This window comes from Salvelinus fontinalis, chromosome 18 (genome assembly GCF_029448725.1).
Source record: "Salvelinus fontinalis isolate EN_2023a chromosome 18, ASM2944872v1, whole genome shotgun sequence".
Taxonomy (NCBI): Eukaryota; Metazoa; Chordata; class Actinopteri; order Salmoniformes; family Salmonidae; genus Salvelinus; species Salvelinus fontinalis.
The window spans coordinates 26,667,786-26,683,882 of NC_074682.1; the positions used below are offsets into that span (position 1 = coordinate 26,667,786).

Below are 16,097 nucleotides of genomic sequence, written 5' to 3' on the forward strand. Positions count from 1 at the left end.
CCCCCTGGTACACAGTGTATGATCTTCAGATTAGCCTTAACGTCGGTAGCCCTGCCCCCTGGTACACAGTGTATGATCTTCAGATTAGCCTTAACATCGGTAGCCCTGCCCCCTGGTAAACAGTGTATGATCGCTGGATGATTCTTTTTAAGTCTAATACTGTGGGTAATGGAGTAGCCAATAACTAGGGTTTTCAATTTGTCATAGCTAATGGTGGGAGCCTTCGGCGTCTCAGACCACGTAACGGGAGGAGCAGAGACCAGAGAAGGCTCGGCCTGTGACTCCGACTCGCTGCTTAATGGTTAGAACCGGTTGAAAGTTTGTGTCGGCTGAATGAGCGACACCGGTTGAGCATTCCTACAGCATTTCCCTCCAGAAGCCATAAAAAGTTGTCCGGCTGCGGGGAACGTGCAAGGGGATTTATACTAACGTTACTATCTGTACTTACTGGTGGCACAGACGCTGTTTCATCCTTTCCTACACTGAAATTACCCTTGTTTAACGATTGCGTCTGAAGCTGGGCTAGCAGCACAGCTATCCTCGCCGTAAGGCGATCGTTCTCCTGTATATTATGAGTACAGCGACTGCAATTAGAAGGCATGTTAATGTTACTACTTAGCTTCGGCTGTTGGAAGTCCTGACAATCCATGTCTAGATTAAACGTCCGGAGTGAAAGAGTTGAATGAAAAAAAGTTGAGTGAGGGAAAAACAAAAAATATAAACGGTAATTAAAAAGTAAAAACCGTAAAGTTGTCAGGTAGCAAAGTAAGGTTGGCAACAAAACGCACAGCAGCATGTAAAAGACACCTGAGTTATTCCATGTGTCACGATCGTCAAAGGGAGAGAGAGAGGACCAAGGCGCAGCGTGTGCAAAATACATCTTCTCTTTAATTTGAAGAAGAACAAACAAAACAACGACCGTGAAGCTATACAAGAACTAAGTGCAACACATGCAACATAGAACCTCGACATAGACAATTCCCCACAAACAGCTAAAGCCTATGGTTGCCTTAAATATGGCTCCCAATCAGAGACAACAATAACCAGCTGTCTCTAATTGAGACCCAATTCAGGCAACCATAGACTTTCCTAGAACCTACACTCAACCATAGACACAGCTAGACACATTCACTCAACACAAACCCATACACTACACCCAACACCCCCTTTACCATATAACCACCCAAAACCGACAAAACACAAACATTCCCCATGTCACACCCTGACCTAACTAAAATAATAAAGAAAACAAAGAATACTAAGGCCAGGGCGTGACACCATGTCATTTCAACAAGCCATGACACCCACCATCTCAGATTGTTCTGAAATCATTTCTGTAGTTAAAAACAGATAAGATTAGCATTCCTGCAACATTCTTTTGTTGAAATATAATTTGATCGCTGAGAAATTAAGCGAATTGATTGCACACAAATTGGCCATTTTCATTTATATGATAATTATAATATTCAATAAATAAAGTACCTAACATCCAATTCTAACAGTGAGTAAAACATGAGGAATTCAAAGAAATTGTCGAAAGCCACCCACACCAATACCACCCTAACAATGAGTATACAATATCAGTTCTCTATGTCGGAGAATTAGTATGCAGCTGCGGCTCTGAGTATTTGTTATTCATGTAATGTATTCTCAGTAAATTTGGTAATTTTCCCCCCACCCTGTTCAGAAAAATGAGTTATTGAAGTTATATCCCATCCTACATACTGATATTACCAGGTCTGACTAGATGGTGCTGTTTATGGTGTTAGGTGATGTAGGATGGGACATAAACCTAACAACTTCAATGACCCTGGGTGGCGTTTGACCATTTCTCTTGATTCCTCATGTCAAACTCACTGTTAGAAAAAAGCTTGGTCCCAACCGGATGTTAGGTTAAATTAAAATGGCATATTTGGGTGCAATCAACTTAATTTCTCAGAAAAATTTCAACAAAATAATGTTGCAGGAATGCTAATCTTAACTGTTTCTAACAACAGAAACAATTTCAGAACAATCTGAGATGGTGGCCGTAGAAAACCTCTTTCTTGTGGTTTTCGGACCTTCCTCATGAGTAATAAATAGGAAAAGGTATGAGAGTGAAAGGTAGCCCCACGAACACCAACACACTGACAAGTATACCCGCTCAAACACCCCTGGGGAGAGTTGGCCTCTGTTGTTTCCTGTGCAGTACACTCTTAGAAAAAAAGGTGCTATCTAGAACCTAAAAGGCTTCTTTGGCTGGCCCCATAAGAGAACCCGTAGAAGAATCCTTTTTGGTTTCATGTAAAACCCTTTCCACAGAGGGTTCTAGATTGAACCCAAAAGGGTTTTTACCTGGGACCAAAAATGGTTGTCCTATGGAGACAGCTGAAGAACCCTTTGGAAGCCTTTTTTCTAAGAGTGTAGTTGGGGTCGTTTCCTCCACCTTGTGTATACGTCAGTGACATCCTTCCCAGGTTTCAATTTCCCCTCTTAGCATGTCCAGACCCATAGAGGACGGGGGACAGGAAGACGCCTTCCATAACAACAGAAACATTGGTGGACTGTGGCTGCAACGACAGCGTGACAAAGACAACCGCACATCAGCAGAGTACCCGCCAGTGTTACACCAGGGCCAAGGACATGCCACATGCTGTTGCTGAACATAGTGGTATTGCCCTGGGCACAATCTACAGCTGCCAAATGTACCAAGGTCAAGGGCACACACAGACTCACACTCGTGTGAACACAGAGCTTCACAGCCTTCAATAGTTTTATAATGTGAGACGCAAAACAATGTCTCTCAAGCCTGTCAACCAGATCTAATGTTAACCTCTGTAGTGAAATAATGTTTGAAGTAGTGCCTTTAGTAATCTTAGTGAAACAAAGTTCTATGCAATATCTACAATTCACTTTTCATAGACACAATTTAGTGGATGACAATTACAACTTTTCAAGTAGTGTACCCCAGACTACACATGCTCAGATCAGTGGTAGAGAAACTGCAGCAGAAGCAGCCTCTGTGGCTTCTATCCACTGCTCTAAAGTGTAATAAGTCACAGTGTAAGTACTGTGGGTCATCTGTTAGTAATAAGACAAACACAATTTACAACAGAAGGGCATGCTATGTGTAGAACACACACACACACACACACACACACACACACACACACACACACACACACACACACACACACACACACACACACACACACACACACACACACACACGCGCGCGCGAGCGCGCGCACCCACACACCCTCCAACCTAGAATAGTGACAGAGAGGTAGGACCACTTCAGAAGTTATTTATAATATGTAGAAACACACCCTCACTTGATTGCTGAACTCCATCCTCTCCTCCCTCTCCTCCCAGACACCATAGTTGTCAAACAATGAGTTACTGGGCTTGTTCGAAACTGCAGCCAGCCTTGCAGGAGACTGCCGACTGACTGATCTACAAATAACCTTGCATCATAAATAATTACTCAATATTATTTATAGATCATTCAGTCACAATTGACTGAAAATGCATCACATCGGCTGCAATGTCAAACACGCCCAATCACTTTCCTAACAGTGTAAAATGATTTTTTATAATATGGCTTGACACTGCAGGAGTCATCTGTGCCCAGAACTCAAGCACAGTCATGTACAGAGCCTTCTATTTACAATAGAAACATTTTACCACCATGTAGCTAGATTTTACCACCATGTATACCTCTTCCATGGAGCTCAGCGTTAACTGAGGATACAAGAAGCAATTTATCAGACAAAAGCCCATAAAACAGACAGACATGATGGGCCCATATGGCGTAGATTATAAGATTAGAAACTCCCACCCCTTACCCAATTAAAACTTATCTTGCTGTCTGCAGGGAGCTCAGAGTCTGTCCTCAGAAGGAAATTAGAGGCTACAGGAGACCCGTGTGTGGGCGAGTAGCCAATGGGGGCTCTGAAATTAAATTAACGTCCCCCTGAGAGGCAGGCTAGAGAGGTGTGTGTCTGTGGACATGGTGATTCAATAGATTGTGCCGTTGTGAACATGAACGTGCTCTGGTCCAATGTTGATCTTTCCCACTTTAGGTAGAGGTCTGGAAGTATACACCCGTTAGATAGGGCAGGCTTCCACCACTTCAATATGACTGGCCGATACAGTAATCATCTGTACAGCGTCTGGAAGTTTCCCTTGGAGCAATGCTCTCATCAGTTGGTCAGTACAATGATGTTGTATTGGGCAGAGGGAATCACCTTTCTGTTGGGGTCGCTAGGGGAAAAGCTTGAGCCAATCACTAGTACGGGAGGCTAAAGGGCAAAGATCAAAGGTTCTGCAGAATCAAATGACAAATACTCTCCCTTGTGGCTGAATCAGGCACAACTATTGTTACAAAACAAATAACTAGCCTACGATATTGTTTCACTCGCTTTGTATAGTGGTCTCAGGACTAGTTACATTATCTGTAACGTGATTGAATGTGTGCGTTTATATACTGAACAAAAATAAACACAACATGCAACAATTTCAAAGATTTTACTGAGTTACAGTTCATATAAGGAAATCAGTCTATTGAAATAAATTCATTAGGCCCTAATCTATGGATTTCACATGACTGCGCAAGGGTGCAGCAATGGGTGGGCTTTGGAGGGCATAGGCCCACCCACTTGGCAGCCAGGCCCAGTCAATCAGAATGAGTTTTTCCCCACAAAAGGGCTTTACTACAGACATACTCCTCAGCACACCCCACCTCAGACAATCCCGCAGGTGAAGAAGCCGGATGTGGAGGTCCTGGGCTGAAATGGTTGCACGTGGTCTGCGGTTGTGAGGCTGATTGGAAGTACTGCCAAATTCTCTAATACGACAGTGGAGGCAGCTCATGGTAGAGAAATGAACATTCAATTCATCATGGGCATTATGTTGTGACAAAACTGCACATTTTAAAGTGACCTTTTGTCCCCAGCACAAGGTGCACCTGTGTAATGATCATGCTGTTTAATCAGCTTCTTTATATGCCACACCTGTCAGGTGGATGGATTATCTTGGCTAAGGAGAAATGCTTACTAACAGTGATGTAAACACATTTGTGCACAGAATGAGAGAAATAAGCTTTTTGTGCATGTTGAACTTTTATGTGATTTTTATTTAAGTTCATGAAACATGCGACTAACACTTTAAATGTTGGGTTTATTTTTGTTCATTGTATGAGAAATCAGTGTTTGAGGACCGTGTTGGGTGCACACGTGCCCAGGGAGACAGCAACCTTGCCTTAGGTCCAGCTCTGACTTGACTCCTTTGGGATGGCGAGCCAAAGCGGATTGTTATGTTCAGATGGTGATGGAAACAAATGTATAAAAAACTACAAACAGGCATACCTAAACTAAAGAGCCTACATCAAAACGAAATGCCTCATGGCCACCAAACCAACCCAACAGCCTCATGGCTCTCAAGCTGGGACACTGACTATTGACCACCTGAATTGGCAGCACCTGATGTGCTTATCAACCAGGCTCAACACCTGGACAAGGTTGCTGCTGCACCCTGGTGGGGGAATGGAGTGTGGAAGTGGTAGTGAGCTGTAGTGTGCTGTCTAAACTAAGTAACCTATTCCATAACACTATCCATGAACACAGATGTGGGGAGAAGATAACACAGAGATATTCCACAGTTGAAAGAGGGAGGCATCAGTTTGTGTAATGGTGTGTAGAAGACAAAGGGACCACGACCCGACACATTTTGAGTTGTAATTAAAAACAATGCCATTGTAACAGTTATAATAAATTAACAGTGAAATGTATCGCGCTAAAGCAGTGAAGGAACAGAGGACTTTCCCAGGGGGACTAAAGTTCTTGCTTCTCTGTACATGTGTCTGAGGCCTGGGCCCGTGCTAAAAAAAAAAGCAATTCAGTAGGATTGCAGATCTAGGATCAGACCCCAGCCCCCCCCAGTCCCTTTAATGTTAATGTGATTCACTATGATGATCTCAAAGGTTAAAACTGATTCTAGATCAGCGCATACTCAAACGTTTCATAACTACAAGCCCTGGTCTTGACACCATGATCACCACAGCCAGTCAAACATCACAACACATCACATTAAGATCAGCTTAGATCACATTGGCCACCAATTGTCTAGCTCCATCATGGGGAAATGACAGAAGCAGAGCCACCGTCATGCATGGTGGAAATTATATCAAGCCATGGCGTTTTTTTAAAACTTGTAAACATAAAATGTGCATTAAATATTCCTATATCTCTGACCTCAGGATATGGCCCTAATAGTTGAAGCCCTATCATTACTCTGGAAGCTCTGAAGACTGAACAGGTATCGGAAAATTTCACCCCTTAATACGTACAGATGGTAAATTAACTCTCTAGGGCGGGGTTTAAAGATATAGGATTGCCGGCCTATTCTGAGACACACTACTCTACTTAACAGCCCATGGTTCAACTCAAATTGTCCCATTACATTCTCCTTACAAAGTACAATGGATCCTCCTACCAGAGCACACTGCTGTTGTGAGACAGGCAGACAAGCTGTTGTCACAATTCATTCCATATCCACTAACACACATACTGTATATATTGAATAGGTTGAGGGTAACGGGAGCATAATTATGTCTTCAGCCATCTTAACCGACGTGTTTCACAGATCATCGACGGTCTCCGTAAGTGGCCACATACTACTTTGTGTAACGTGACTGCACACAGGCCACACTTTACAGAGTCCACATGCAGGGGCTCAACACAATCATGTGTTTAGACAGCCTGTCTATCATCACAGGTCAGGGCTCCTGCCAAACATCATCACAGGGAGACCACGGTGGTTTAGAGGAGGGCAGGTGGAGGGCTTCAGGGTAAAGTATAGGTGGAGAGGGAAAAAGGGGGACGGAGTTGACACATTGGCTAGTCTGAGTCTGGTCTCAAAACGTGGCTCCAGGCTTCATCAAACCTCACAGAGAACGACAGGGAAATCCACATGGATGCAGGGGTGCTCCAGCTTTATGGTTCCCTATATGGAAACCCCCCCCCCAAAAGAGACAGAATGATGAACACAACTAAAACTAAAGCACATGATCATTAAGTTAGCTACCTAAACATTCAGATGAGAGATCAGGATATTGCCATATCGGATATACTGGCGTGGGGGTGTGACAATTTTCATCATGCATACTAGGGGGGTGTCCAATAGAGTTTCTATTGGACAAATTCAGATAGGGTGAAACAGGGAAGTTTGTTTGCTTCCATTTGGTTGCTAGCGAATACACCCCTGAATTTTGTATTCCAAATGGGGGCCGTTACCTGAGGTATGAGGTTTTTCTGGATCTTCTTCAGTTTGGCCCTCTTGCGGCCGTTCTTCGTCACAACCGTCTCCTCATAGAACTCGTGGGCCAGGTCTCCATCCTCGTCAAAGTACAGGGAGCTGAAAGCAGATAAAACATAAGGGTTACTGCTGGGTGTGGTCTAGTCTGATTAATCAGGCTGTAATACACAATTAGTATATACAGCCTTGGACTAACTCCTGTAAAATTGTGTAAATGTTCCTTACAAGCCAGAATGTTGAATATAATATAATCTTACTCTACCAATTGTCTGAGGTTTATCCTTCAGCTGCTTGAAATTTTTGACAAAATATCCACAGGAAAGTATTGTTTATCACAACTTTTTAAAGAGCCGGGTTGTTTCAGTTCAGTACCAAGGAAAGTTTGTTTTATATTCTATATTTTGTTCTCTCATTAATAGCTATTGAACCAAGCATTCGATGACAATGAACAATTGTACAGTCTGAATTAGGGGAGGATGGAGAACATATATATAAATGTTCATTGTCATGGCATGCTTGGTTCAATAGCTATTGACAAGAGAAAACCAAATATCCAACATAAAACAAACTTTACTTTGGTGCTGAACCGAACCATACACCTACTGGCTCTAAAAGATGAGTAAACAAAACTTTCCTGTAGATATTTGGTCAAATTTCAAGCAGCTAAAGTTCAAACCACAGACAACCAGTAGAGTAAGTTTAAATGTCATTTTATTCAACATTCTTTCTTGTAAGGAACATTTAAATGATTTTGCAAGCATTAGTTTGAGGCTGTATATACCAATTAATTGTGTTACAGCGTGATTAATCAGACTAGGTGTTGTCCACAGATACACTACCGGTCAAAAGTTTTAGAACAACTACTCATTCAAGGGTTTTTCTTTATTTTCTACATTGTTGAATAATAGTGAAGACATCAAAACCATGAAATGACACATGGAATCATGTAGTAACCAACAAAAGTGTCATATAAAATACATTTTGATTTGTTTTTGAGATTCTTCAAATAGCCACCCTTTGCCTTAATGACAACTTTGCACACTCTTTTCAGTGGCAAGGACTGGGAGACTAGTCAGGATCGAGGGAAAGATGATCGGAGCAAAGTACAGAGAGATCCTTGGTGAAAACCTGCTCCAGAGTGCTCAGGAACTCAGACTGGGGCGAAGGTTCACCTTCCAACAGGACAACGACCCTAAGCACACAACCAAGACAACGCAGGAGTGGCTTCGGGACAAGTCTCAGAGACCTGAAAATAGCTGCACAGCGACGCTCACCATCCAACCTGACAGAGCTTGAGAGGATCTGCAGAGAAGAATGAGAGAAACACCCCAAATACTGGTGTGCCAAGCTTGTAGAGTCATACCCAAGAAGACGAAATGCTACAATTTCTAAAAACCTGTTATTGCTTTGTCATATGGGGTATTGTGTGTGTGTGTAGATTGAGGGAATTTAAACAAAATCTGTTTTAGAAGAAGTCTTACGTAACAAAACGTGGAAAAAGTGAAGGGGTCTGAATACTTTCCGAATGCACTATAGCTACTTATGATGCTATATTTACCTTCGTCTGGTAAACACGAAGGGCGTCGCACTTCGGAAACTTTGGAGCCGCGCCAGCGACTGTGTGTCGACTCCCTCTTTGGTTGGATCACCATCAACACTGCCTGAACCAGCAAAAGGCCAATAACCTTTGGTTTTGGAGCCACTACCTCCCATCTTCAACTGTAGGACATTATTTTCTTGGCCAGACTGCACCCAGGAGAGATGTAGCTAGTTGGTGCTCGATGAAGGTGTTGACAGTTCGAGACAGGGACGTTGTTTATCAAGTAGAAGACAGTAGCTAGCTAGAATCTAAAGGAATTACAGAGAAAGGAAGTTACTAGAAGCTAGATATTGATGAATGGTGACAAAAGTTTCCCTGGCAGCTGCTGATTTTGCTAGAGACCACATTACCTGCAATCTTAGCTATGTTGACATCTTTTGCTAGCTATTTGTGACCATTTAGCATGAGTTAGTGGTCTTTCATCTAGTATTCTATACTCAAGCAATAAGGCCAGATGGGGTGTGGTATGTGGCCAATATACCATGACTAAGGGCTGTTCAAGATCACAACACGGAGTGCCTGGATACAGCCCTTAGCCGTGCAATATTGGCCATACACCACAGACCCCCAAGGTGCTTTATTGCTATTATAAACTGGTTACCAACGAAATTAGAACAGTAAAAAGAAATGTCATGCCCGTGGTATACAGTCTGTTATAGAACAGGTGCTTCTAATCCTGAATGCTCATTGGTTAAAACCGCCTTCCAGCCGGTGTCTATTCCACAAATTACCACCAGCTAAATCTATGACGTTAAAATGTCCATTTACTCTGTTCCATCTGACTACGCAATCCACTCTCTCATCAACCCAGCCGGGCAATATATAAACTTGGACCTCCACTATAAAAAGCATCTAGACATTATCTCACATTTATGGGCTCCCAAGTGGAGCAGGGGTTAAAGGCACTGCATCTCAGTGCTAGAGTCACTACAGATCTTGGTTCGATTCCAGGCTGTATCACAACCGGACGTGATTGGGAGTCCCAGCTTTCCCATTGTAATGGGAATGTCAAGAGTCGGGACGAGATACAGCGTTTCTCAGACAGTCAAAATTATGAATCAGATGGCATTGTTTCCCAGCTTCAGTTTGAAGTGATTGTGTTAGCTGTGTTGTTGGTTAGCTCCTCTGAACAACAGTGTCCTGACGAGAGAGCACATGTTCTATGCCAGCCAAAATCACCTCATTTGCTCATTGTTATGGATGTATCCAAATAAATGTCACTAGAAAGCAGCTTAAACAAATGCAGCTACTGTTGTTATTCTGGCTGCACTGTTTGACGTGACGAAGTTAGCCATAGTTGGCTAGCTAGCAGCCAGTATGGCAATGGAACATTTAGAGCAAAAGACTGGGATACATAGATACAGATCCATAGATACAGAACAAAAAGACTGAACGACTGTCTCTGGCAACCGAACTGATAGAACGAAAGACCAGCCAGCTTGGGCAGCAACACATTGTCAGGACTATATCTTGTGGAAGGATGAAAGAGTATGAATACATTCATCAAAATAACAATGAAAATATGTCAATCATTACTTGAATATGTTGCTAACCCGTTGTATAAAATAGACTCTCGTCCCTAACACCCCATGCCAATATACCCTCCAAACAGCTTCTCGGTCATTGTCAATTATAAACTTGGTGGTTCAGCCCTGAATGCTAATTGGCTGACAGCCATGGTATATCAGACCCTAGACCACAGGTATGACAACATTTATTTTTACTGTTCTAATTACTTTTGGAACCAGTTTATAATAGCAATAAGGCACCTTGGTGGTCTGTGGTATATGGCCAATATACCACGGCTAAGCGCTGTATCCAGGTATTCCGTGTTGCGTTTTGATTCAGAACAACCGTTAGCCGTGGTATATTGGCCATATTGCCTAAATATACCACGGCTGTCAGGCAATCAGCATTCATCCCTCGAACCACCCAGTTTTGGCTTTTTTTAAACATAGCAAACGAGCATGGTAGGATTTGAGGCTGGCGTTAGTTTCCCAAACCAATGTAGTTTAGCTAGCTGTTAGCGAGCTGTTTACACCAACGACGTCCTGTCATCATCCGTAGCTATCTAGCCGACGGGTCACTTTATAACTTTCCTGTTAAATAGCAGCATGTCATATCTGAAACAGGCTGAAGTATTGAGCTTGGCAGAACATTCCAGCGTGTCTGAGACGGTGATATGCTAGTTGTAGCTAAGGCCCTTGAGAATATCAGATAGCTAGCTACAAAACGCCATACTTGCTGTCAATACGTGCTGTCACGTTTCCATTTGATTTGTTACATGCTTGAAAGCGCATTCACTATCGCCATACCCAGAGTAATTTCAGCTTGATGTTGATTGAAATCTAGGAGGTGGCAACTTCCTTTGACGACGAATGCCTTCAAAACAAAAACAGCTCTCTCACGCTGAAAAAGCTAGCCACAGCTTTCAGCCTCTCCCTCACTTCCGTCAAATGGAGGGAATGTACTTGCGTCACTTCCAGTCTATTTTTTTTTAAACTTTCCTTGTTGGGAAGGAAAGGAGATGAGGAAAGAGAGCAGATAAGCAAAATAGTCTACTTTAAAGTGGGTGATGTAACGTTAAGTCATAATAACAACACTGATAACAAAATAAATATTCAATGACTTATCTTTTTATTATTAGTGGAAATATGAACACTGCAAAATAGATTCATTTCCTTAGATATGTAATTTCCATAATAAAACATGCATGACACTGGCTAATTAAAAGTTTAAAGGATTTAACTGAGTCATTTTGACAGATGGCTTCCCAGAAAGCTGGGACATGTGCAGTAGGAAGAAAATATTTTTGTAACAGGGAGAAACCTATACTGTCCCTGTAAGAACACAGAATTTTTTTCCCGATTGAAATACATTTTTGCTACTGTATGCCCTACTGAACACAACCCTGGTCTAAAACGGTTGTCAAGTTTCATCGCACGTCCCTAAACTAAGATAGAAATCTAGAGAAAGCCCACAACAGAATGGCATGTCAGACGCATTCAATGATCCCTTTATTAACAAGGGGAATTATTAGAGTAACAACAGCTCAATACAATTAAATCTTCAGTTATTGCAACCTCCCCCAACATCTGAGCAGCAGAATACATTTTCCCAGTGGAAAAACTCCAGTTCTCCAGTTAAGCAGTGTCCAGACCAGGACATCTCCTGGGTGTCCAGTCAATGACTTTATCGTCTGTCCTTACTCCTCAGACAACTTCTTCCAGTCGTTCACAGTAGTGCCCAATCCAGGCCACACAACACCCATAGTAGTAGTCCACTGGTTTGCACTAAATATCTCTACCTTCTCTCCTAGCTATGTCCCTGGGCTTGTTCGACATTGCAGCTGACAGTGCAGGCGACTGCCGACTAACTCATCTACAAATAACAACTCATTATTATTTGTAGATCAGTCAGTCAGTCACAATTTACCCATGATACATTACAATATTGATCCTCTCGAACACGGCCAAAGTCTGTCTCAAGGACATGTTCATGATTGATCTCTGACTTCCTGTCTCTCCCCCTATCTAACCCCCTTTGGCCGTAGTTGCCATCTACAGCTGCAGAGGTTGTTGTGCTGTGCTCTATCTGCTACATCAAGGACAGCTCTAAAGACCTTTGAACTCAGAATGGCATATTGTGTACCATGCTCCTGGTGGCTGCTGGTCAATAGTGTGCATGCCTCTCCACCATGATGCCATTACATCACATCAGCCGGGGGTGGTGATGCTGGCCATTGCCTCCTTCACCCTGTCCCAGCCCAGAGCGTAGCGCTTGATGATCTGCCGGACGTGTTCCTCCTCCTCACGCTGAAGGATCCGCAGGAAATTGTGCAGCTCAGGGAAGCTGAATGCATCCCACTGTGGGAGAGAGAGTAACTCAATCTCAATGCAATAAAGTTACATTACAGAGTTACATAGTCTGTCAACACTTTACAATACACATCATTTTCAGTATTGCGTATATGAGAGCCCTCTGTGTATTTTTTGGACAAAGAAATATATTTTATTTCTATGGTTTTGAAGATGACTCACATTGACCTCACCAGTCTAATTCTCTTTCAACACCAGACTTAGGTCCGGCACACAGACGCAGGTGGAGCGGCCGCTCGTCAGACATCTTACACTGGAAAAGTAAAACAAAGAAAGAGACAGAGAGAGATACATAGCCATAATATGACTTTTGAAGAGTCTCTATTCCTTTGATACTTTTTTGAGTTGAATGTTTACTGTTAATTTTTGATTGTTTATTTACATTTTGGCAATGTAAACATGTTTCCCATGCCAATAAATTAAATGAATTGAATTGAATTGAGAGAGAGAGAGAGAGAGAATTGACCCGGACATTTTCATACATTGTGTTTGGTATCATATTAAGTGGAATGATTTGAGCATGTTCATGACAGTGCATTTAGGTTATATTGCTTATGGACACTTACTCTGGTTTTGACGTTCACTGCGCTCAAACAGGGCGAACTTGGCCGGGTTGTCCACCACAGTGAATTTGTTGAGCAGGGCCTCTATGACCTCTCGTACCTGTGTCCTGGAGCTTATGTGCAGGTGTTTGGCTGTGTCTTTGGGGAGGTAGAAAGAGGTCCGGCACTTCAGCCGGAAGTGTCACACAACACAATGCCCCAGATTGGCATGCTTACTGCAGGAATGTGCAATTTGCATGCTTACTGCAGGAATGTGCACCATAGCAGTTGCCAGAGAATTTAATGTTCATCTCCCTGCCATAAGCCGCCTCCAACATTGTTTTAGAGAATTTGTCAGTTCGTCCAACCGGCCTCACAACTGCAGACCACATGTAACCACGACAGCCCAGGACCTCCACATCCGGCTTCTTCACCTGCGGGATCGTCTGAGACCAGCAACCTGGACAGCTGAAAACATTGTGGGTTTGCACAACCAAAGAATCTCAGCACAAACTGTCAGAAACCGTTTCAGGGAAGCTCATCTGCATGCTCATCGTCCTCACAAGGGTCTTGACCTGACTGCAGTTCTGCGTCATAACCGACTTCAGTGGGCAAATGCTCACCTTCGATGGCCACTGGCATGCTGGAGAACTGTGCTCTTCACGGATGAATCCCGGTATCAACTGTACCGGGCAGATGGCAAACAGCGTGTATGGCATTGTGTGAACGAGCGGTTTGCTTTGTGAACTGTGTCCCATGGTGGCGGTGGGGTTATGGAATGGGCAGGTATAAAGTGCGGACAACGAACACAATTGCATTTTATTGATGTCAATTTGAATGCACATAGATACCGTGACGAGATCCTGAGGCCCATTCTCGTGCCATTCATCCGCCGCCATAACCTCATGTTTCAGCATGATAATGTACGGCCCCATGTCCATGGATCTGTAAACAATTCCTGGAAGCTGAAAATATCCCAGTTCTTCCATGGCCTGCATTACTCACCAGACATGTCACCCATTGAGCATGTTTGGGATGCTCTGGATCAAAGTGTATGACAGCGTGTTTCAGTTCCCAACAATATCCAGCAACTTCGCACAGCCATTGAAGTGGAGTGGGACAACATTCCATAGGAGATGTGTCATGCTGCATAAGGCAAATGGTGGTCACACCAGATACTAACTGGTTTTCTGATCCACGCCCCTACTCTTTTATAAAAGGTATCTGTGACTAACAGATGCATATCTGTATTCCCAGTTATGAGAAATCCATAAATTAGGGCCTAATTTATTTATTTCAATTGACTGATTTCCTTACATGCTGACCACACCGCTCACGTCGCGTGCGTGATAGTTGCAAAATAAATGTACACATACATGTTATTCAATCATTGCACCCATACTGCTCGCGCGCCTCAGCGAGCGTCTGCGTGGCCAGGCGCTAAAATAGAAATAGGTTCTATTTGTGACGCTCAACGCGCTGCAAGTCCGGCCTCTCCCATCTCCTCATTGGTTTTTAAGAGGATATACCAACGTGCCATCTCCTCATTGGTTGTTTAGAAGCAAATACCCATGTGGGTGATTGAAAGATTAATTTAGGTCCACACTACAGTTGGTTGTAGTAATGCTGTAAAGTTGGTTGCCAACTGCAACACAACGTCCAAAGAAGAAAAATAAGCCTGAAGTAAGGAGGAGAGATAACGAGAAACAAATTTGTTTTTCCGTTTTAGATGTGGATTAAATGTCGGAGTTGAGGACCTTGTGTATTTCAAGTAAAATAACAACCCAATGTTTATAATCCAGGACAAATTAGCTAAGAACAGCAAGCTAGCTAGCTAAATTGCCATAAATGTTAAATGCTTTTTGACCTGTCCCCAAATTAATAGAATTGGTTCAGAGTTTGATTTGATATTTCAACCTGGTGTCCATCGTTTCTGGTGTCCGGTTTGGTCAGCATGTTATATGAACTGTAACTCAGTAAAATCTTTGAAATTGTTGCATGTTGTGTTTATATTTTTGTAGAGTGTATTAACCACATACATATACAGGACACCCGGACATAAGGGGTCAGCAACTCATTTACAAAGCGAGGTTAACTGGCCATTCGACACAGGTTTGTGTGTGTGTGTGTACATTCATTGACATTTACATACCAGCACCATGTAGAGATTGCTGTTGATTTGAGCATTGAATTCCTTCACCTTCTGCTGGATGTCACCGACAGAAAGCACTCGTTTCCCCCAGTCAATAGGTTAAATCTGAAATAGAGGAGAGGAATGTGAGTATCAAAACAATTCTCCTAGGACCTATTCCTGTGGTCTGGCTGTAGGCTCACAAGCTAACCAACCACAAGAGGTCAGCAAAGAGCTTACTTGTGTTGTTCTACAGCTTTATTATACACCTGCTATATCATTTGATCTCCTAAATGTAATTTTTTTCATGAAACATGAAACAAGTGATTTTTGGGGTATGTGGTAAATAAACGTGTTCTACGTCCCTTCCGTGTACAGTAGTTAGTTGTACAAAAGTATCCTATGTCCTCATCTGGCATTACTTTTTCACATGATAATACAACCTCTCTTTCTGTCCAGTAAACAGCGAGTTCACTCCCTTGGGTTTAAAGACAGGTGCATGAAGCAGCTGGAAGCTGGCCAACCTTGCTCTCTCAACCCCCTCCCTACCACTTCCGCATTCAACAACCCGCATTCAACAACCCGGTCGCATTCCGCTTCGCTCCACAGGTAGTATCACACTTTCACTTCATTTCATTACAGTACAACGG

The 16,097-nt window shown here is 42.9% G+C and overlaps 1 protein-coding gene and 1 pseudogene across 1 annotated transcript; both read right to left on the reverse strand.

Annotated features, from left to right (window-relative positions):
• Positions 1 to 5,703: 5,703 nt before the first annotated feature.
• On the reverse strand, positions 5,704 to 11,364 carry LOC129815228 (tumor suppressor candidate 2-like). The gene is made up of 4 exons (XM_055868816.1): positions 11,212 to 11,364; positions 8,855 to 9,144; positions 7,275 to 7,395; positions 5,704 to 6,984 (listed from the first exon to the last, which is right to left on the reverse strand). Exons 2-4 carry the CDS (start codon positions 9,007 to 9,009, stop codon positions 6,919 to 6,921), a joined length of 342 nt encoding a protein of 113 aa, XP_055724791.1. The 5' UTR covers positions 9,010 to 9,144; positions 11,212 to 11,364; the 3' UTR covers positions 5,704 to 6,918.
• A 146-nt stretch (positions 11,365 to 11,510) lies between these two features.
• Positions 11,511 to 15,558, reverse strand: LOC129815883 (ras association domain-containing protein 1-like; annotated as a pseudogene).
• Between the last annotated feature and the right edge of the window lie 539 nt (positions 15,559 to 16,097).